This window comes from Curcuma longa, chromosome 5 (genome assembly GCF_044706935.1).
Source record: "Curcuma longa cultivar G26 ecotype Majalengka, Jawa Barat chromosome 5, ITB_CL_G26_1.1, whole genome shotgun sequence".
Lineage (NCBI taxonomy): Eukaryota > Viridiplantae > Streptophyta > Magnoliopsida > Zingiberales > Zingiberaceae > Curcuma > Curcuma longa.
In genome coordinates, this window is record NC_133865.1 from 8,049,894 (window position 1) to 8,073,746 (window position 23,853).

The 23,853-nt window shown below is 40.6% G+C and overlaps 3 protein-coding genes across 5 annotated transcripts; 2 read left to right on the forward strand and 1 right to left on the reverse strand.

Moving 5' to 3' along the window:
- The first annotated feature begins 7,895 nt into the window (after window positions 1-7,895).
- LOC141830001 (protein MKS1-like) lies at window positions 7,896-8,848 on the forward strand. Its single transcript, XM_074717471.1, has one exon. It carries the CDS (start codon window positions 7,898-7,900, stop codon window positions 8,597-8,599), a length of 702 nt encoding a protein of 233 aa, XP_074573572.1. The 5' UTR covers window positions 7,896-7,897; the 3' UTR covers window positions 8,600-8,848.
- Window positions 8,849-9,700: 852 nt separating this feature from the next.
- LOC141828993 (WD repeat-containing protein YMR102C-like) lies at window positions 9,701-15,658 on the reverse strand. 3 transcript variants are annotated; one of them, XM_074716394.1, is made up of 8 exons: window positions 15,387-15,658; window positions 12,703-13,904; window positions 12,335-12,425; window positions 11,877-12,034; window positions 11,744-11,795; window positions 11,557-11,636; window positions 11,375-11,468; window positions 9,701-10,599 (listed from the first exon to the last, which is right to left on the reverse strand). In XM_074716394.1, the coding sequence occupies exons 2-8, from the start codon at window positions 13,810-13,812 to the stop codon at window positions 10,043-10,045; spliced, it is 2,142 nt and encodes a 713-aa protein (XP_074572495.1). In that variant the 5' UTR covers window positions 13,813-13,904; window positions 15,387-15,658; the 3' UTR covers window positions 9,701-10,042. The 3 variants fall into 3 exon arrangements, with proteins under 3 accessions (XP_074572495.1, XP_074572493.1, XP_074572494.1); XM_074716392.1 differs by having other exon boundaries at window positions 11,877-12,037; XM_074716393.1 differs by lacking the exon at window positions 15,387-15,658 and adding an exon at window positions 14,482-14,637 and having other exon boundaries at window positions 11,877-12,037.
- Window positions 15,659-18,739: 3,081 nt separating this feature from the next.
- LOC141828994 (protein ROH1D-like) lies at window positions 18,740-20,093 on the forward strand. The gene has a single exon (XM_074716396.1). It carries the CDS (start codon window positions 18,780-18,782, stop codon window positions 19,974-19,976), a length of 1,197 nt encoding a protein of 398 aa, XP_074572497.1. The 5' UTR covers window positions 18,740-18,779; the 3' UTR covers window positions 19,977-20,093.
- The last annotated feature ends 3,760 nt before the right edge of the window (window positions 20,094-23,853 follow it).

A 23,853-nucleotide genomic window follows, 5' to 3' on the forward strand; every position in this document is an offset into this window, starting at 1 on the left:
GTTGTCAAACTCGCGATTCCAGTGTCGACTCGGTTAGGGGTGCACAAACTCGTATCGTAAATTCGTATCGTAAACTCGTACGAGTTTATAGATAATCCAAAAAAGAGTTATAAAATGTCAAATAATATATATTTGATCATAACTTCATAAGAACAATCACTATTTCACATATCTAATAAAAAAGCATAAACATAGTTATCAACAACATGTTTTCACATCTAAAAAAAGACTAAACATGAAAATTTAACATGAAAATATATGAAATTTTCAAAATTTATGTTTCAACATCAAGTTACAAAATGACAAATTTAAAATTTCATACAAAAATAGTCCAATAGATACACCAAATAAGCTTCCATTGTCCAAATTTGATAAAAGTAAACATCAAACCAAGATTTCCTTTGTTTATCGAGTTTACCGAGTTTGACCGAGTTGACTCGCGAGTTTATCGAGTTTACCGAGTTGACTCGCGAGTTTACGAGTTTACAAGGGGGGGCCCGATTTTAAGCTGATTCAATACGGAATTGAAATAATAGTTCGTAAACTCGCCGAGTTGACTCGCGATTTTGACAACCTTGAGCTAGGATTTCTCCTGTTTCTTCCTCTCATTCTTTTCCATCCTGATCAACACTAACCGACACCACCTTGATGTATCTACTTTTGGTACACCATTAACACCATCGATGCATCTACTTTAGATCAAGATTTTAAACCTTGATTCGTTACTAGGGCTATGCAAAAATTACAATATCAGTATATTTATTGTTCTGGTCTGAGATCGCAGCAAGAATCACCTGCTAAAGGGAAGAAATTGAAGATGATGAAGTTGCATAAGACGTTTGGGATGCCTGCAACACTTAATCAAGAGTTAGAATGAGCGTTGAGAAAAGAAAAAGGAAAAAATAGAATTTAGGGAAATTCCTTGGGAGAGATATCATCCTTTGGCTTTGTATTCGAGTTAGTGGAGGACCAGATCCAATAACTGTTAGTAACCTTTATTCTCCTTCATCATCCTCTTGGCATCAAATCCAATAACTGTTAGTAACCTTTATTCTCCTTCATCATCATCCTCCACGGTGTCACGTGTTTCGGAATATTCATCTCAAGTGTCCAATTGAAGGATTCGGGTGGCTAAGCGGAGGAAGTCGGATGATCGAGTTGATAGAGTCGGGTGGCCGAGCTGATGGAGTTAGATAGTTGTTTTGATCTCCACTCATGTTTAACTTTGACCTTCGCCTATATTTGACTGGAAGCCTCAGTAATATGTGTGCCACGCAGCTAAACTTTGTCGTCGTATTCTATGGAAGCCTCAGTAATATGTGAGGCAAGCATCATTAATACAAACGATATACATAATTGCATATCAAGCCTCTGATAGGGGTGTCATCTCTCGGCATTAATGTCGGTCAACACGAGGTTGACATGTGTTGAAACCATGTCGGGCCATCAGCTGAAGTGACTGTTGAGATCCTATCGATGCAGATGCATGATTTAATAGCTCAGAGTGGTTGTTCGCCTTTTCGATTCCCACATCTGGACTCGGTGTATGGACCCGAGCGTCTTCAATTTCGTGAGAACATGCATGGACCCAATGTAGAGACTCAAGTGTCTTTTATTTTCGTGGGAGCACGTTTGGACTAGGTATAGGGACTCAAGATTTTGGACTTGGACTCAGTGCATCCAAGGTCTTAGATTCGATGTATGTACAATTGTCAATTTGGATTGGGTCTATTGGGTTGACCCACTCCGCCAAATAATTTAGGTTAGTTAGGTTAAAATTTTATCAACCCATTTTAAGATAGGTTCAGATAGATTAACCCGCCTAGGCCCGCGACCTGCATGGGTTGGCCCGCGGTGGACTTGGATTGACCTGTGGATTGAGAAAGTTTATTTATTTATTTTAAATTTTAAAATTAAAATAGAAAACTCAATGAATTAGTGGGTTTGATCCGTCTAAATTACAATTTAAGCTTAAAAATTTCAACTTGATCAATTTAAATTGTAATCTAAATTTAAAATTTTTAATATTTTTTTATTTTTTGACAAGTCCGTGGGTTGGCCCGCCTAACCCGCAACCTATCTTGAGTTGGGTTGGATTGGAGATTCCCCAACCTGCCAAGTTGGTGGGTCGACCTACTCCGCCCCACCATATGATGAGTTTTTAGTGGGTTGGTCCGCCCCGCCATGGGTTGACCTATTTATAACTCTAGGTGTATGGACTGTCTTAAACTCGATGTATGTATTAAACCAATGAAATTAACATATCTTTACAATGATATGATATTGTCCACTTTAGACCTAAGTTACCATAGTTTTATGTTTGAACTTTACCTAAAATGTCTCATACCAATAGAGATATCTTCAATGTAGGATTTTGATTATATTTCCAATGTGGGACTTTGATTATATTTCTAACAATCCTCTCCTCAAACGAAAGACTATCATACTCCAATCAAAGTCAACTTGACGTCGATCTCTTGACCCATCAGACCCTCCTTACCTTAATGTTTGGTCCTCTTGATCTGTCAAGACTATCTAGTATCTGATCCAACTGACTTATTAGAACTTACCTACCTCGAGAGCTTATCATGGATTTCACTAAGAGTCCTCTACCATTATCCCTATGATCCGGGCCTTCCTTACCTCCATTTTTTTCCATAAGATTTTCTATATAGCTCCACATAGACTAAGACTCTGATACCAATTATCAAAACTGATGAAATCAACATATCTCCACAATGGTATGATATTATTCATTTTGGGTCTAAGCCCTCATAATTTTATTTTTGAAGTGTAACGACCGCCCTTCTTACCACAAGGCGATCCGTTACTTATTTGCCAAAATCTACTATTGATTTAAAATTTCTTACTACGTGATGGTGGAATAAACACATGTGTTAGTAATAGGTCAATTGTAAGTAAAACATAAGAATACTAAGCAGGCTACCAGGATTAACTCATATCACAATAATAAGAAATCTAAACATAACATTAGGCAGCTTGTTCAACTAAAAGTGCGGAATTAAATAACATATAAATCTAGTTCATTCTATTCTGAACATCATGCAAGTTCCCCAAGGATCTTTATTCTATGTTCCACCACAGCACACACTTCACATCGTCCCTGCCGCCTCCGCTACTCTTATTTTCCTTTGCCCTTATCTGCAATACAAGGAAAATAAAACTATAAGCATAAAGCTTAGTAAGTACCATCCTACTCACAAAACGATGCATATTTTAAAATCATGCTTTGAAAAATATGAAAGGAAATATCTTCATGCTTATCATTTATTGCTACTGAAACATATAAGCTAGATAAATATCATGGCATACGCATCATAACAAGCACATGGACTAAAATCATAACTGAACTAAACATGATCTAAAAACTACTTTCACTTCAAGTTAGTAATGAACTTTTGAAAACTTATACATATAGTAAGTGAAAATAGTAATCATCCTGCTGTGGGCCCGGCATTGTGCTAACTATGCGCGCATCCCTAAATAGATCCGAGGTAGCTAATCCCGAACCCATTAGGGTACTACTAGGCGATCTGAGCCTAGGGGCGATCTAGGAGCCCACCCATGGACGATCTGAGTCCAAGCACATGCCACATAAAAGTAAAATACTTTCTTTAATCATTCTTTTCTCTTTAACCTTGCATATACTAGGCGATCTAGGGCCTAGGGGCGATCTAGGAGCCCACCCATGGACGAACTGAGTCCATAATTACTGAGGCAAGGTAAATTATTTTCATAAACATTCTGTAAGAGAAACTAATCTCCACATACATACATAAATTTTGAATAACTAAAACTATGGATTTATGCATACGAACGGAGCTACTTATACTGCAGGTGAGAGGTACTTACCTTGTCCGCTCAGTAGGGTTTTAACGTTAAGGTTTGTGAAATCGAAGATCTTCTCTGAAGTGCTCTAACGCCTTCTTTACGCGACCTATCAGAAACCATAATTATGACTTAACCGTAATTATTAAATTAACCTGATCTAATCACTTAACCTAGTCAAGGGCTAACCCTAATCCAAATCAATTCACAATTTCTAATTAATTTGATTATCCCATTAATCCACTTTAATTAACTAGTAAACCTAACTTGATCAATTACTCAACTACTAATCAATTATCTGACTTAACCATTAAATATAATTAGTTATTAAACTAGTTAATCAATAATCTTGTCAAAGCAATTAATTATCCATTATTATTAACTAATTATTAAATTAACATCATCTAATTACTCAATCGGTTCAAGAGTCAATCCTATCCCAACTCAACTTACCATTTCCAATTAATCCATTGATTACTCCATTAATCCTTCACTAACAAAACTTAATCAATTAACTCATAAATAAATCAAGATAAACTGATTTCTCAATTAGTGACTGAATATTAAACCAACTTATACTTTAATCGATTCACTAATTAATTAATTAAACGGACTAATTCAATAATTAGTTACAGTAATTACTAATTAATTACTAATTAACCTACTAATTAAACTGATTAATAAATTCACTAATTAACTAATTAACATATCATCATCTAAGTAAACTAGATTACTTAATTAATTAATAACAGATTACTACTAATCAATTAAATCTTCAATTAATCACTTACCTCAATTAATTAACTAAATTAGCTTAATTAACTAACCTTAATTAATCAATCGAACTAATTTTAATTAATTAAACCATACCTTAATTAATCTAATTAATTTCTATTCTTTCTACGCTCGTTTTCTTCTTCGCGTGAACGTTTCTGCGCTCGTCTTCTTCTTCGCGTGAACAGAGCAGCAGAGGCTCGGGCCGGCGTCAGCTGAGGCAAGGCAGCGGCAGGGCGGCGACGTCTTCGGCAAGAGGAGGATCGCGGTGATGGGCAACGGAGAGGGCCTCGGGCAGCGGTCGTCGGTCTTCACGCGGCGGCAGCGAAGCAGGGGACGGCAACCCAGCTTCAATCCGACATCAATAGGAGAGGAGAGGAAAAGAGGGCTACTAGGCTCGGCTTGTTCTCAGACGGAGACTTCCTCCGGCGATCGGCTGTCGACGAAAGGGGCTTCGGTGCTTTGGTGGCGGCGAAGGGCAGAGGATCCAGCGGCGTCGGCAAAAGAGGAATCGCGAACGGCGGAGGCTCCCGTCCCGCTAGGGTTCTGGTCTCCTCTTATAGCCTTCTCCCTCGTCCGTTCCGACTTCCTCGCCGGCAGAATCGGGCGGCGGCGGACCGGGTAAGGGTGCGGTTGCGCGGACGCAGGCGCGAGCGGCGAAAGGGGGAAAAAGTCGGAAGGGGTTTTTATTTTTATTCCCCTTAACATTTCTTTGTGAACAGTAATTAATTAAACCGGGTCTAAAATCCTTTTACTGTAGCGAACCGGGTTCAGACTTGGTTCGCCTGGTTCAGCCATCAAACGACCTCCGATTTGGTCAAACTTGGTCTCGTTGGATTCGTCTTTGCAAGGCGAATCTTTTCACCTATTTTATTTCTTCAAACTCCCTTCTATCATTTAACTAAAGAATCTTTTATTATAATTTTAAATCTAATTAATATTCCTAAAATAGGGAGAAATAATCGGGGTGTTATGTAGGAATCCGAGATCTTGGACTAGGTGTAAGGACCCGAGATCTTGGACTTGATGTATGGACCTGAGATCTTGGACTTGGTGTAAAACTCGAGTAAGTGGAGAGTGATTTGGCAAGAAAAGATGAAGTAGAGACAAGTACAAGGTAAATAAGTATTTGCGATAAAATAGAAAATAATAAATATTTGAGGTCCTTAAACATGATAAGGACATAGGTGCACAACTGGTCACGGTAGATAGAGCTCTTTACCATCGAGTCTTTAAGATAGTATGCTCTTGTGCTCAGTTTATGTGTGACTCGATAGGGTTCACCACATTTAGCCTTCAACTTTTCCACATATCCCACGGGCTTGACGAAGTCGTCAATTTGAAAAGTGCGAGGAATGACCCTTTTATTGTAAGTCGATCACATCGATTGTCGATAGGCGAAGAGCCGCATTGCTACCTTCTCCCGCGTCTCATCAATCAGGTTGAGTTCAAGCGATCTTTTATTAGGATTGTCGAAGTCGTATGCCTATACTTGGGCTGATGTATGTAGTCTCTCAAGCTTTCCTTAATCAAACGAACAGGTTGAAAGGTGTGTTATGGTACTACTTGTTGCTAGTGAAGTATTGCAGGAACGCGGCTTTGAAGTCGGCAAAGGTGTGAATTGATGAGGATGGTAGTTAGTTAAACCATCGCTGAACAGAACCGGAAAAAGTTGTTAAAAAGACTTTGCACTTAACATCATCTATATACTAATGCATTTGTATATTGATGCACAAAGCATTTTTCTCAAATCAATCGAAGTGATCCTTAAGATCAAATGATTTGTTATAATCTCCTAGTTGAAGTGCCTGAAAGTTATAAGGTAATTCATCATTCAAGACATAGGTTGAGAAAGACATGCTTTCAATAGATACAAACTCTTTGCCTTTATTCCGATTCAGAGGAGCAATCTCCCCTTCCATCAATCCATTTGAGTATTCTTCATGGTATTATGGTCTTACTCCGTTATCGGCCCTCGATTGAGAATAAATGGCACCTCGGTTGAGTCGTCAAGTACTTTTTTAGGAGTCAGATTCATTTGAAGAAGTTTTTACAAAACCTATTACACACGCCCGATTAATCAATATTTCAAATTCATCTCTGGCTATGGTGATAGTTTCACCATGAACTACATCTCCCATGGAATCAAGGTCTTCAACATTTCCCACATCACAACATCAATTTGTCAATTTATTTTTGTCCGAGATTGCGAACAGGTGAGCCAACAAGAATCAACTACTAAGAGGAAGAAGTTGAAAATGACAAAGCTGAAGAGAACATTTGGGATGTCTACAACACTCAAGCAAGGATTAAAATGAGCATCGAGGTAGGGTTTTGCATGGCTATTCCAACATTCAAATTAGGATTTCCTTCCGGTATCAAAGGTAGCAAAAAGGAAAAAAAAAGAATTTAAGGAAATTCCCTATGAGAGATGTAGATTTTCTTATCCACTGTATCATCCATAAATGTTGCTTTTGAATCATGTTAACAGGCACTGATCCAGTTCGTTTAAAGGATCAGGATGACTATGATTTTATATACAAGCTCTTCACTGGTAGGATGATTATGATTATGTACGAACAGAACATGTGGGGATCATAAAAAGTTAGTCTTTATATCGTAATTTAAAGAGACAATGATAATGTGAAGAATTCTCAAAAGTTTATTTTCACAATAATTTTTTATTTTTTTAAAAAAAACTCTTTTTTGTCGTACCTACTCAAACTATGTTTAGATATTTCAGTTCTAAAAAAACAAATGAACGCCGCAAGTGGAGCAAAAAATCGAGGCATCGTTCACTTCCTTTTAACAAACCTCAACCAGAAACTCATCCGGCGCTGAAAACGGCTGCCTTGACGAGGCCAACGCCAATGGCATTGACTTTTGAGATGGTGGCAGCCGAAAGCTATTGACTTTAGAACTTCGACTTGAATTCTTCCTCTATTTGATTACATTTTTATTTAACGTATTTATTTTAATTTTCATATCTGTCGGCTTGAAGCATTGACTTCGTCAATTTTGTCAAAATTTTCATATCCTCCCTCCTCTATTCCGTCGACCCCGCCGCCGCCGGCCGCCTCCGGGGCCAAGTCAAAATCGCGGAACACATGTAAGTCGTAGACTCGCACGAAAATCTTTCACAAAGTCAAAAGTTACTTTTCTTTCTCATAAATAAACAATTGGCTCCATTTTGTCTCTTCCTCTTTTGGGCGATACTTAACCGCGAACCAACAGACCTTCTTCCTTCTCTCTCTCTCTCTCTCTCACCAAAGTCATGGATCCGTCGGATCTCCGACCGTCGCCGCGGCGAGAGCTCCAGGGTCCCCGGCCATCTCCTCTCAAGGTCGGGAAAGAGTCCCACAAGATCCGGAAACCGCCAATCGTTCCGCCCCGCCACCGCCCCCCGCCTGCAGGCGACCCTCCGCCGCCGCGGCCCCGCGATCCGGTCATCATCTACACCGTCTCCCCCAAAATCATCCACATCGAGCCCACCGAATTCATGACCCTGGTCCAGCGGCTCACCGGCTCCGGCTCCTCCTCCGCCGATCCGCCCCTCCCGGCCGCGCCGCTTCCTCTGCCCCCGGCCGGGGCGATCTCCCCCGCCGCCCGCATCGCCTCCTTCGAGAGATCGGCATCCGCGTCGTCTCCGCGCGTGAGGGAGGCCAGGGCGCAGCCGGGGGTTTCGGGGCGTTGGGAAATCGAGGGCGGGCCGACCCTCGACCGGACCGCCTCCTTCCCTGGGATCTTGTCGCCGGTGCCGGCCTCGCTCCCGCCGATCTCCCCCACTCTTTTCACGCCGCCGGCGTTCGACCCCGGAGTGATCAGCTTCCTCCACGATTTGAGCCCAATTTTCGCCAACAACAACTTCAACAGCAACTTCTTCAACAATAGCCCCGTCGCCAATTTGCTCTCCACTCCGACCGTGCCTTCCCCTGGAGCCCTTTGGGATCTCATGAGCCAATTTCCGGATATCTAACCAAAGATCAAGCTTCAATTTGTTCATTCTGAAAACAAGATCAGGATCACGATCCCTGTTGCTACTCCGATCGATCACCCGTTGACCTTTGAGTTTCCAGTTCACAAAGGTTCGAAATTTGTTCATTCTTTCTCATTTTCTCTATGCCAGTCTCAATGCTTTGTTCACGACAAAAAAAAACAAATTTTCTAGGGTTATTTTGATTAATGTTATTGATTAGGTGAGTTAGTAATCAAGTTTATTACGGCATGAGAGATATAAAATTGATTGTGAGCTCATCTTCGTAATAATAAATTAGCAGCAGCCGGCAAACTTGAAGATTATAGCGTTGAAAAATTCAAGTGTTGGTAAAAATTAAAAATCAAGTACATAGTTTTCATCGTAAAAGATGAATCCGTCATTCAGTGGTCTTACACGATCGGTCTCATAACCATTTATGAGGAGGTAAATATAAATCGATAGAAGAAGGTATTGTTCAATTTCGTCGAAATTTGAATCTTTATCCTCTTCAGCAAGTCTACTTCGTCGTAACCAACTCAATTATGTTCCAGGAGTCAAATTTAGAGTTCTAAGAACTGACTAATTCAGATGATCGATTACTAATGACACATCACTCTACAATAGAATTGGTAAACGTGATTTGCATGGCGACGGATCTCAATTAGTTGACATTTAAATGACACGTTTTCAAATAGAAGTCAATAAACCTGCCGCTAATCTCATTCTCGAGTTTGGCACGTGAGATTAAAGATACAATGGGAATAATTTTTTGTTTTTTACAAAACTTTTTACTATCAATTTTTTTTTTTGTATTTACAACTATTTAAATTTGTAAACATATTCTTATTTTAATTATGTTGCCTACAGAAACAATTATTCTATTTTGTTAAAATATATAACTAATCAATTTTGAAATATTTTTAAACTTTAAAAATTTCTTTCCCTCTTTCTTTCGAGAAATCACAAATTGAAAAATAAATCTTTGACAAATCCATTTTCTCCTTTTATCTCTATTTTCTCTAGTAGATGGTAATATTTAAATAAATATATAAATTCAAATGCGCCGCCAAAAATATAAACATTCAATCCATTGTCATCCCAACCAACCAGCATGAAAGACACAAGCAATGTCAACTGTCTTCCCTTTTTGTGGGAAAGGATTTTGTGATATACTTCACATTTGCAAGTGATTGCCTTCTGCTATACATTGACAAACAAAAAAATCCCTCTTTTTTTCCCTAGATTTAGGGAAATAAGACAATGAGCACTGATCTATCATGATCATCATTTCACTCTCTCAATGGAAACACAACATCATCCTCCATTCGCGGACTCATCTTGACCGACAATATAAGCCGTTACTGCAAGCATCTCAGGCTGTTCTTGCCTCAATTGCTTTTTGTTTTTTGGACTATCCACAGTTGTGTGATATCTCTTCTTGATTCACAGCCTAACAGGTAATCCAAAATTGTGGAAGGATCTTATCGCCCCATCATTTCCTGCTGTTACGATGACTGTACTCCATGCGCCTGCCTGCTTAGGTGTGAGGCTCCAGCAATCTCTATGAAGTCGTAGACAGTGCTCGCGAGTGTCTCCCGATTGCAATGGCAACTTCGTCTGGCAGGAAAGCTTCTCCTCCGGCCATGTAGCTGATGATCTTGATGAACCATCAGGAAAAAGCCATGCTCCAAGAGAGATGCAGTCTGGATTCTTTAGCCAAGGGATAGATTCTGATGTTGCTCTGCGGTGTTGAGTGGGAACCTGAAGATTGTCACTTGTGATTGTCTCTTCGTTGACCATGCCGGGCCACAGCACTGCGATGGATGCACCTTCAGAATAGAAGAACTCCGAAGCACGGACCAACTTGGCACCTCTGTATAGTTGTTTGTCCAATTTATCATAACTCCAGATGTAGACATTTGAGTCCTCGCCTACAGATACAATGTGCCTTCCATCGGAAGAGAATGATGCAGATAAATGACATTTGGATTTCCGGGGACCTACATTGCATGACAATTGAAGTTTAAGCACTTAATTGAAAAACTTTGTCGATGACGGCATCAATCAAGCAATGGACAGATTGTCTCAATAACACATTCAACTCAGATTGCAAAACGAATTCCACATCATTCTACTGAGAGATATATTGATGCTTCCTCTTCGCACGGAGAAATAGACAATGCAAATGGCATACTCAAAGAATGATATTGGAACTGGACTATATGTAAAGTTGTTACCTCCTAAGTTTCCCTAAACATTGTGGCCACCATCTTCTACTTACAGAAAAAATGTTTTCAAACCTACTTACTGAGAATGCAGATGTCTCACATGCTCATACAAAATTTTTCTTCAGTAGATTAGCATATATGTACATTGTAAATCGACACGCTACTCAAATTTCTAAATGATTAGACCAATTGTTCTGCATGTATAACTTTGTTTCAACTTTCCTTTTGCTAACTGCATTCATCCTAAACCTATGAAGCATCATTTAGTTAAGAAATACATAGTTTAGAAAATAATGCAAAAGAGAATTTCATACAAAAGCTATCTAAAAAGAAAAACAGATTTCCCAATGTGTTGTATTTTTAGACATGTCAACAAAAGACTTGCTTTAGAAATTTTCAAAAGACTTTAGGTCGAAATGCCTTATCAAATTACGTCTAAATTTAACTGCATTAGGTTAGTATTCTAGTTTGAGCCATAGCATTTCCAAATAAAGAAGAAATATTCAACTTTAAGACTATCAAGTTTGAAGATGAAATTGATCTCCACCTTTGAATTTTTGAACGACATCAGGCCCATCACAGATCCGGATTAAAGAGTCTGCAGATGTGATCATAATTCTTTTGGAATCTCCTGGAAAGAACTGCAAGAAAAGACCTATGGTTGGGCCAAAATTTTACCAAGAAAACCTTAAACATGCTTAACAACTATAATAATCTCAAACGACTAACCTGGAATCCAGTAATCCGCTTGCCAGAAGATTTCTTCTTACCTAAAAGGCAAAATTGCAATGCAAGCTGGCTTGGTTTAGCTACATATAAGAATTGGGAGAAAGGATTATACAGGAGAAGAACATGATAAACGTTATACAGTAAAACCATATCCCATACAAGAGAGATAAGAAATTATGCTGAGTACCCAAGCAATCATATAGTTTGCAGTTCCCTTTGATTGAACCAACTACAAAACCCTGTTCCATAGTAAAAAATGATTATAGGCATTGTTGAAGGATGAAAAACAGAGAATTGCATAGTTGTAAAAAGAAGGAAACCTTTCCATCTGGCTGATAACATATAGCAGTTACCATGTCCCTTACATCCACCCAATCAATCACACGATTCTTTTGAATTTCCCATATACGAACTTTACCATCGATTGAGCCACTAACAAATAATTGTTCTTGAATAGGGTTGAACTGAATGCATGTCACTGCTTACCATAGAAAATAAAGGGGAAAAAATAAGACTTTCCATCATTGAACAAAATTCTCAAAAAATGAAACAAGCAATCTAATGAAAATCTACTCAACCTATATACATGAAATTCTCAAAATATTGACTTCAAGAACAAGCTCATGTTGAACACAAATGCAAATTGAACTTACGAATTTACATTAACAAATGGTAGATTCCTATGATCACAATGGACAAGGTCAACAGAATTTCCTATAAAATATAAACAAATACTCCAAACTAACAATAACAGAACAATGTTACAACTCTTTATTACCATAATCATTGTGTTGGAAAATTTTAAGGCATTCAGGGCAGCCTACTTTCCACATGCGAACAGTTTTGTCTTTAGAGGATGTGAGCAGACACTGCAACAAAAGGGATGAAGTCAGCTAAAACCATCGAAAGTAGCATCAAAACAACAGTGGAATAAACTTCTTTCATAAATTGCTTAGCTTGATAGAAGGTTATAGTATATAACAGTCCAAAAGAATTCCCAGATCATCTAGCAGAATGAATTATAAGATCTACCACAATGAGAAAGGACTGTAGTTGAATCATGAATGTAGATCAAATTTTAAAGAAGGGCAAGAAGCACAATCACTTTGTGATGAAGAGGTGAGTTGGTCAGAAATCAGAACTTACATCAGCTTGTGACCAAGAGAGATCTAAGATATCCCCAGTGTGCCCTTTCAATTCATGTAATGGGGTTTCCTCAATCTTAAATATCTTCTTTGGAATGAAAACAGGAGCTGAATTATGACATTTTCCTACAAACATATTAATAACTTTAATTTTATCCACTAATTTGGGTGGGAATAGTGATCCATCTGTGCTATTAAATCTGCAAGAATTTTCTACTTGAACAATCTGCCAAACATGTACAGCACAATCTTCACCACCACTTGCAAGATACCTTCCATTTGGTGAAAATTTCATGGTGGTTATCATGCCCTTGTGTGCTTGAATTTCTTGACCCAGGTATAGTGCCGTGAATTCCATGCATTTTTTCTTGTACCGAAAAACTTTTGTTCTCACCGATTTTGATATTTTTGGCTTTTTAACTGAAACATAATAGTTATTTGATTCTGATGACGGCTTCCTTTTTATTAAACATCTCCACCACTTTAAATATTTGCTTTTCTTTGCATCATTTGTGCATGCAGTTATTTCCCCACAAGGAACAAGGGAAGTTATTTCCCCACAAGGAACAAGTTCCCTTCGTAAGTATCTTTGAACAGAGGGTGACATGCCAGTAGCATTTTCAAAATCATGCAGTGTCATCAGCTTATTTGAGCCAAGTTCTTTAAAGATACTGGGTACACCATCTTTAGCAACATCATGGATCACAAATTTTCTACCAGTGTCCAGATCCCTAATGTAGTTGAAGGAATCTTCAGATATACTCATATCAGCAGATGACAAAGGGTCCAAAACTGAGCCATTTGTATTTGTAATTCTTTCCGAATTCAGATGCTCTTCTGATGATACAACAGTTGGTACTTCAGTAGAGTTGGAACAGCCTACAGAAGATGGCACAAGCTCATCAAACCCAATTCTTCTAAAGAATCTTTTTCGCCTATCCTGAACGCTCATAGGCTCGCTTGTCCATAGTTCATAATCAAGGCTCCGCAACAGTTGCTGATTTGTAGCAAGAGAGTTGTCAGATGACAAGGAATTTATGGAATTGCTGATCTCATTGTTTGCATCGAAAAATTTGTCTTCTCCTCCATCAAGGCTCATCATGTCAATCATTGGTTACTATTCAGGAAATTATTCCTGCTACAGTGAAGAAACTTGAATTCCACAAGGCGATTGAGCATCACTGTTGTAGATGCAGTAGTTAACTGAAGATACAATTCAGAAAAGGTGGTAATAATTAAAGTTCGAAAGCACAATAGACATATGTAAATTATCTAAAGTGCATAGAATTGGACTATCTAGATATGAAAATTTGTGCATATCAAAGAAAAGGGAGCAAAAGAGAAAACCATAAACAAAGAAGAAAAAACAAGCATGGGATGCCACCGCAAATTATCTAATCAATTTCTAGCAAACCATGGATATCACTACAAAACCAAATCAGTAGTTGAAGCTCGCAATCTATCAAAGATAACTTCGATCTAACAACCATCCGTAGCAACTAAACATGTTTTAGTAGACAAGGGTAAAATTCTTATCCCTGGAACTCGACAAACCCAAATATCGAGATGAAATTTTTTTGTATTTAACGTCTACCTCAGAAGCAGTAGCACCAATAGCCAACTTTCAGAACACTATTGCGTAATAATAAAATAAAAAACGAGAGGCAAGGCGACCACACAAATTCCCAAAATTGTACATCTAGTCTCGTGAACTCCATACAAAATAGTCGAAGCAGGACAAAGAATGCAAAAAAAAAAAAAAAAAACCGACTGGAAATACCTTGAATTCTACGAGCATCGCGCAAATCGCCTACTAAACGGCACCCATCGCACACCGGCATCGACGGAGAGCTCCACGATTCCTCGGCCAAACCTCGCTCCGACTCCAAGGCTTGGCGAGATGAATCGAAATCTATGCTACAGAGGGCAAAACGACTCTATGGGGCCCACTTTGATGTCAGGAAAGCAAGCCAAGACCTATACGGAATAGTCACTCGGTAGCCGCGCACCGAGCCCAAACAGCAGCTTGGATCCCGCACGAGCCCTAGACACGAGCGCCGGTGGGCACGCCTTCCCAACGCTCTCCCTCACAAAGCAACAGAGGTGTGACATGAGAAGAGGGAAGGGCAAGGGAATGGAACATGAGACCCAAAATACTGTTTTTTTTTAATCCTCTGCGTTTAGGTGTGTCAGTAAAAGCCACGAGCCTTGCCCGTTGGCGGCTTGGCGTTCCGTTCTCTTTCTCAACAGCAATAATGGCTCTTTTTTGTATCGCAGCCGCGGAAATCGAAGCGTACAGCCTGGTCGCTAGCCCGCACAGAGCTACTGAAAGCGATCGCTCGTGGGAGGCGAGGCGATGTTGCAATCGCCACCCGCCCAACAACTGCCTCACTCTCCTGCGGGATGTTAATTCGCAGTTATAGCGTTGCTTTTGCTCGTCCTCGACCTAAGATAATGGCGAGGGGCGTTGGTTTCACCTTTCCAGCTCCCAAACGCTCGCTTCCGCCCTTAAAGGCGCATCCTTCAACGCTTCCAAAGCCACATCCGAAGATCGCCGCCCATACCGACGCATCAAGATCCAACATTTCGCATTTAATTCCGATCGAACACAATCATGAACAAAGATTCCGCTTCGATCGAGGAAAAACACGACTTTTTAGGACGGGGTCAAATCGAAGTACTTACGCGTGAAGTAAAAGTGCTTCCTTTGATCGCGACGGCACCCTCCTCATCGCCTCACCTCCGCCGATGGCGATCGGGCTACAAAAACAACGACCTCCTGCGAGCACGATAACTCGAGGAATCCACGCCTCTCGACATCGAACTCGACAGATCTGCGGTCGTCCATCATCGGCAGCTGGATTGGGATTCCAGGCGGAGGCTCCTCGTCATCGAGGAAGGAGGAATCGGGAAGTGGATGGTGGTGGGCGATCCAGGGTTAACCTGTGCGAAGGAAAGGGAAGGCCGATGAGATCGAGCACGAAGGCGCTTAGCCCTATTTAATTTTTAATTATACACATGCTTGATCTACTCTAATTAATTTGATTATCAGAGGAAATTTTCATTCGACCACGGAAAGTTTCAGAAATGTTAAAATGCCTCTTAAAATTTTTATTTTTATCCTTAATTTTCAGCACGACACCATTGCTTCGTGCTAATAAATAAAATTATAAGAATATTTTGTTAATTTTACTTTAAAGCCCAATATAATGAAAAAAGCGAAATTAATTTTTTTGAATTTCCTTCCAAATCAAGTGGATGTGGAGCAAATAAATAAATAAATCTGTAATTTAATAAATGAAAATGGCTTTTCTTTTTCTTTATATTTCGTGTAAGTAAAGACAAAGACTATAATACACGAAGGAAAAAAGATGATGTTATTTGCTCCACCTTCCTTTTCTTTCATAAAACATAATCATTCAGTTAAAATGTCAAAAAAGTGAAAAAAAATAATAATAATAATTTTAAACATTAACACCAAAGGTACAAAATAATTTATTATCAATTTCTCATTAATTTGTACTTTTAAAATTGTTAATTTTGATTATCATAAATTTTAAAATAAAACATAAATGAGTTATTCACTAGAGAGGAAGAGAGTTTAAACTTAGAGAAACTGAGTAAACAATGTCCTACATCTCAAATGTCAACATCTCCTATCAAATCTGCCTGCTAAAGGCCTTCATGACAAAACCCTGCAAATTAAATTAATCACAGGCCAAAATAAAAATAAAATAAAAAATAAAATAATATTTTAGAAAAAGGGTTGTGATCTCTTTGTCTTGTCCTCTTTGCAAAGAGTTGCCTCAGTGGATTTTTATTTATTTGATTACTGTAGAGTTTTGTCTTTGTTACCAAAACATTGCTATGCTTAAACAGTTGCTTGTGTTTAGGCTGGAGGACAAGCCTCACAAAGAAGAGAATATTTTAAGCTCTCACATGAAATAATAATCTCTTATCAAAGCTCTCCACTAATCCCAAGTTAGTTAATTTGTCTCTGTGTGCCAATAATTTAAGGGTTCCACCTCCATTCTTATGTACTAATTAATGATGGCGAGCGATCGAGGCAAAGAATTGTGTGTGCTCTACACCGACAACAACAAGTGAGTTAACATAATTGTGTTAAAAGTGTTTAGTGGAGGTGCTTTTCTAAAGAGTTTCTTTAATGATTTGGCTAATTAATCTTGCCATTCATTGTGTGTTTGTACTATATATTCTCTTTAAAATATTGGTAGTTTGAAATAATTCATGCATTATTTTTTGTTTCCAAAACAATCCAAACAATGATCAGTGGGCACAAACAATGTTTGTTGCGAGACAAGATGAATTCAATCAGTAAAATGGAGAGGAGGACAAGGCACTTTATCATACTGAACAGGACAGTACATGAGGAAATTTCCATGCGATACTTAGTGCACATGTAGAGAGGTTGAGCCCCAGAGATGTATAATAATGGAGCGAGCATAGTGGAGTTGGTATTCGGGTGGCAGAGATGTATAATAATGGAGCAAGATTTGAAATTCTACATGTGCATGCCCTTGGCGAATTAATTCTTCATGCGACTAGAGTCAGGGACTTCAACCGTTCGATTTGTACTTTTGATTTACCTCCCTTCTACAAGGTCTTGAGGTGAGCAATGGAGGAACACCTAGGATGAGCATTATCACACTTTTACAACAACATATGAAGAGGTTGAGCCATCACTTCCCATGAGGCTACATTGCAGTGGTTAGGTCTTCCAACGGATAATTAGACATCTAAGATTTGAGTCCCAATTGTAGCTTACTATGGGGCATCTAAGGACAAGTCTAAGAATAATGACCATTTGGATGGACCGTTGTGACCGCTTCTCAATTTATTCTAGCGGCCGGTGGAAAATTTTTATGGAGTCGAACTAGTCATTTTCAGAATTAATCGGATCTGAATATTTGAATTACCAAAAATATATATATAGAAAAGTAGAGTAAGAAAATAAAGTAAAGGGACTATAATGTAAAATAGAATATATTGTATTTTTTTATTTTGATGTTTCAATTGGCTCTAAGATAATGTATCAAGCTTAGTTTACTTTAAAATATTTGCAATCCAAATTAGTGTCTAGGCAAGATTTTCTATTGAGGAGGATAATAATAAGATTTTACATCAATCTAAAACTTTATGGATTGAGTTCCACGTGGCTTGTCCAGTGTGGGTAGAAGGATTCTGGTGGGGGGTGATATGAGGCTACACCTACTGCCACATTTGACCAAAATAAAATAAACTGAAAATGAGAGTGACATTTGAATGGTTTGGTCTGTGGCATTGGACTGATGCTGCTGCATTCTTCTTCAGAATTTCAGATGATGAATTAAAAAGATGGAAGATTGAGGCCAGAGATATCTTTTAGAATGTCTTCTCAGACAAAGAAGACAAACAAGGTGAATCATCTTTCAGTAATTAGCATGTATATATCAATGCAGACAAACTCGAAGGGAGGGATTATATCGTTTTCAGAACTCAAATACTGTTTGGTCAAATTTCAAATCTCATGCGTTCATTTGATATTCAATGAAGAAGAAAAATCCACGCAAGAAAGCTCAAATAGTCTTTTTTTTTGTGGTTAATTGTCTTTTTTTTTTTAAAATAAAAATCAGCATTTGGTATCCTTATAGCAATTAGGATACCAGCAATACAATTAAATCATTTACAGATTAAACTTTTGGAATTAGGAATTGGAGACTGGAGAGATCTAGAACAGACTTTAGACTTGAATTGTTCCACGGTATCCCTGCAAATTTGAAGTCGTAGATTTGGTTATATTTTATGCGGTCAAACGAACCATTTGAATGGTGACGGATTCTACGGCACTTTGACTTTTTCAACTATCTCTAGTCTCTGCAATCCGTACGGATCCATGGTAAAGATACGCGGACGCGCCGTGCCGTGTTGATGGTCCGCGTACTCTCGTCTGCCACGACCGCGAGTGCAGACGTTGACCTTCCGTCTCGACGTATTAAAAAGGCGGCGCCTCCTCATCGCCTCTTGTCTCCTTCCTCTCTCCTTCCTTGGCACCAATCGAATGGTGTAGTTGGCGCGACGATGCACGCCAAGGACTCGGTCGCCTTCGCCTCCCTCGGCCGGTCTATCTTCAACTTCCGCCGGGATCAGAGCATGGAGTCGGGCGCAGGCGGCGAGCGGCAGGATGCGCTGTTGCTCGGTTTCCAATCTTGCATTGAGGAAGTCTTAGTGGATCTCTCCGCCGCCGCGAGGGCGGAGGGGGATGGGCTGCTGTCGATCGCCTGGCTCCGCCGGCTCCTCGATGGATTCCTGCTGTGCCACGAGGAGTTCCGGGCTCTCCTCCTCGACCGCGGCGAGGCCGTGGCTCGGCCGCCCGTGGACCGCCTTGTCGCCGACTACTATGACCGCGCCATCAAGGCTCTCGACATTTGCAACGCCGCGCGCGACGGCATCGAGCAGCTTCGGCGGTGGCGAGCGCACCTCGAGATCGTGGTGGCGGCCCTCAAACCCGCCGCCGGAGGCGGCCGAGGAATCAGCGAGGGTCAGGTGCGACGCGCCCGCAAGGCGCTCGCGGACCTCGCCGTGCTTATGCTGGACGACAGGGACGCCGGTTCCGCCACCGTATCCCACCGTAACCGCTCCTTCGACCGGAGCGGAGGCTCCGGTTCCTCCTCTGCCTCCTCATCCAAGACCACCGGGCGCAAAGTATCCAGCTTCCGCTCCCTCTCCTGGAGCGTGTCAGGCTCGTGGTCCGCCGCGCGGCAGCTGCAGTCCATCGGGAGCAACCTGGCGGCGCCGCGCGGCCACGAGGTGGCCGCCACCGCGGGACTGGCGGTGCCGGTGTACACCATGAATGCGGTGCTCCTCTTCACTATGTTATCCCTGGTGGCGGCGATCCCCTGCCAGGACCGCGGCCTCCAAGTCCACTTCGCCGTCTCCCGAACCTTGCCGTGGGCGCCGGCCATCACATACCTCCACGAGCGGATCGTGGAGTCGTCGAAGAAGAGGGAGAGGAAGAACTCGGCGGGGCTTCTGAAGGAGATCCTGCAGATCGAGAGGTGCACGCAGCAGATGGCGGAGCTGGTGCAGGTCAGCAACTTCCCCATGGCGAAAGGCGAGGAGGAGCAGCTGAGAGAGAGGGCGGATGAATTGGCGCAAATCTGCGACGCCATGAAGGACGGGCTGGAGCCATTGGAGCGACAACTGCGCGAGATCTTCCGTCGGATCGTGCGCAGTCGCACAGAGAGTCTCAATCTTCCTGCTCATACTGCCAATTAACAACTGAGGCAAACAATTGAGCCGAATCTGTATAGAAAATATACATGTAGATGATCGAGTGACTTGCCCTTTTTGGTATTCTAAATCAACAGAAAACAAATATGGAATTTAGTGCCATACACCATGAGGCAATTCAAAAGCTCATAAATTCCAGTGAACTACAAGCTTTAGCTATCATGATTCTTCTATCTGGAAAATGGTAGGATGCATCATCACATCTTGCAAATGATTCACATTCACTCATAAGCAATAATGAACAATAGTAGTTGAGGAGCTAGGACAAGTGCACAGGTAGGCAACACCTCATCTCTAGACTATTACTGTGGCGGCGGCTTTCTCTTCTCAGTAACAGGGATACCAGTCTCCATAAGCTGCAAAGATACAAACTATTAGTCTCGCAGAGATATTATTGGTATTCCAGAGGAAAAGAAAGAGAAGTACACACCTGGTGAATCCTCATCTCATCTTCCTCCTCCTGCAACCACATGAGATTTAAATGTGATACATCTTAAACTTCAAATCAATCTATATATATCTTTGCAGCTTATATATTTCATATATAAGATATTTTATAAGTAATGATCAAAAATTTTGTAGGAAATGATCATGTGCCTCTTCTTTATGGCTCTATGCCTTCACAAAAATAAATTCAGACTGTTCATTATACTTTAAATTGATTGATAATAACAAGGATGAAAGTTATTGCAATTGGATAATACTCCATGCATGCAAAACCTCCCATTCCCGATTTCCCTGAATGATGCTACTTCCCTGTTTTCCAGTAGCTTTAACTGACCTACGGCCTTGCATTCAGGTATTGTGATATTCCGTAATGCTTTGACTTCTGTTACTCTGACTATTTGTATTAAAATACTTTTTTTGTATCATTTAATACTTTTTGAAATGGATACTTTAGCCCTTTTCTTTTGGAGACAAATCAACGCGGAGTTCTCTGAACCCTTGCCATCATTTATTTCTTCTCTGTCTATATCTGCAGCTAGCATTCCCATGCATCTGAAGAGGAAGACTAAGTCAACGCATAATAAATGAATGCTGAACGAATCTCTCTATTGATGTTGGCTTTAATCTGAACGCAAAAATTAAAATTTAAGGTGCTCTTGTTTAGTTGTTATTAATCTCTTAATTCTGTTAGGATCGTGTTATATATTTAGACAGTGAATAACTTCAATTACTTTATCTCTATCTCATGCTCATCATTTGGATGCACATTGAAAAACTTAAATTAAATTTGATGTCGCACATACAACATCAAATTTTACTTGGTTCACCTCCCAAGACGACTACTCTATAACTTAATCTTAGCGATCTATCAGTACTAAATTTTCTCCTTCTTGGATATATTTCGAAGACAGAGAAATCTCTTATAATTTATTTTTACAAAAACATAACAAAAAAAATAAAACACAAATATTTAAAAAAAGTGAAAAAAAATTTTACACAATGATCTTTGTACTTGCTCTTTTATCATTTTGGTTGTCTCTTGATAATAAGAAATGCAGTAGCAATTCGTCTCCAATCTCACAAGAGTTAACCTCTTCAAAATATTTTAAAATTTTCTTTTATAAAGTTGTTGTTCAACTTAATTTCTATCTAGTAGTTAATTGATCTTATCCATCTGTTCACTGTCTTGTCAAATTTGATCATTTAAATCTGTAAATCGACCTTTTTAAACTTGTTTGACCACCATCAGTCACCTAACTTGTAGTTAACTGATCATGAACAGTTGAATCAATTATATTGTTGCAGATTAATTGATGAGAGATGAGAACAAGCTTTCAAATTTGGATGAATTAATGCATAAAAAAGCAAATTAATAACAAAAAAAATCTTATTCCAAAGCATCCATAAAGAACAAAACAATCAAGGACAATTAATCTGTTCAAACATGTACGTCAAGAATTAATCACATATTACACACTACAAATTAATTAACGAGACAAAGCCTGAAAAATATATACGCTTCAGCTGAAGCGAGTCACACTGCTGATCCGGCGGCCGGAGACGAAAGCGCTGAAGGTGGCCGGCGAGTCCTCAAGGTAGACGTCGAAGATGTGCAGCCATGTGTCGGTGCTCTCGTCGTCGATGGTGCTCTCGCTCTCCAACTCCGTCACCTGCAGAACAGTCTTCTCTCCGTGCTCCACCACGTCGTCGACGGGGTTGATCACCACGGGGTCGTCAAACAGCTCGACGAACGCGATCTTGCCTCCGGCGGTGATGGTGAAGTGGTGGCCGCCGCACTCCACGCAGTCAAACCACTCTACGCCGTCTGTGTACCTCGGCATGGTCGTCGCAGCAATCGATCGATCAAGGAGGATAAACTTGGGTGAAGAAGAGCAAATGAACAGGCGTTCTTGTTATCTGCTCTCGTATATATAGGTTTTTTTTGTCTGTTAATCTCCGTTAATTTAGGAAATCAGTTATATTTCCGTATTTATCGGAAACAAATCTAGTTTGTTTTCAAAATCAAATAAGGTAATCTAGCGCTAGATTCAAGTTGTTTTTCACTTTTGGCGGTTACATCCACCATATATAAGCAATAGGCAAAGCAAACCACCTGAGAGATATTTGGAGAAAGATTTTGTGGACGTCCCACGGAAGAAAGAGGAAAGGATGTGGCTAGATGAGCAAATTAAGAGGACTATCGAATATCACCTCATCGAGATTAAAAATATCTCTTTTATTTTTAAATTATTAATTTATTTTAATTTGTCAATATTGATAAAGGAAAAAGATTTGCGACCGGATCTGAAGTTCATAAGAATTAATCGAAATGCTAACACCGTTGTAGTTGAAATGATTTGCGATGAATAAGCTCGTGAGTTTAGTTTGTAGAAAGGCTCTACCACTTGTATTGTGTTGAGTTTTGAACTTCAACACGATTTGTCGAAGCCGTTTCTGCTCTCTGTCGCTCTCTTTGAATCAGATGTCAATTTGGTTCCCTGTTTGTTGTAGCCGGAATTGCATTTAATAATGTTTATTTAATTTTTTAAAAAATAATATTAAAATATTTTAGTCATGGAAATATACTTATTTTCCCACTTCTTACTCTGTTTTATGGCACGATATCTTCTGTTAACCCCTTAAAGATCGTAACGGAATATCCGTTATATCCGATCTAGTAGTGGAGCGCTATATAAGAACCTCCGCTGCGTTGCCCTCGCCCACCAGTTCAATTCTTCGCAATGGACGACTCTGCGACTCACAGGAGCGGCGCCGATGACGGCGCTATGTCGTTCGTGGAGGTTCCGGCGTGGGAAGCCGACGCAGGTGGCGTCGGCCTCCGAGTCGAGGGGCAGGTGGCGATAGCGCGCCGCCGTGCGTCGGGCGGCGTGCTGCCCCAATTGACCTGCCACTTCTCACGCCTCGTGGCTCCTAATTCTGAGGACGGTCACTTCACTTGCCGCCGGCACTTCGATCGCCTCGCCCATCAGGCCACATGGGAGGAAGAGACGCGGCGGATGCTCTCCTACGCGGCGGCGAACCACGTACGCCCTGACGACCTCCAGCTTCTCGCAGTGGCCTTCTCGCTGTACACCCTCGTCATACTCGACCGGTTCTCGATCGCGGAGCTCGTCGAGGTGGAGATCTCCGCCGTCATCAAAGTCCCCGCCGCTCCTTCCACTTCCTCCACCGACCTGCGCTTGTTTCTGCCTGTGGAAGACTATCAATATCTGCATTCAGTGTTCGGCGACGACGTTGGCATGCAGATGGAGTCCGGCGGAGGGCCCTGCAGGTCGGCGTCGGCAGCGGCCGTGGAGGCTCTCCAGACGGTGACCCCGGAAGAGCCTGGCTCGTGCCCGATCTGCCTCGACGACTTCGACGCGGCGACTCAACTTCTGGCGATGCCTTGCCTCCA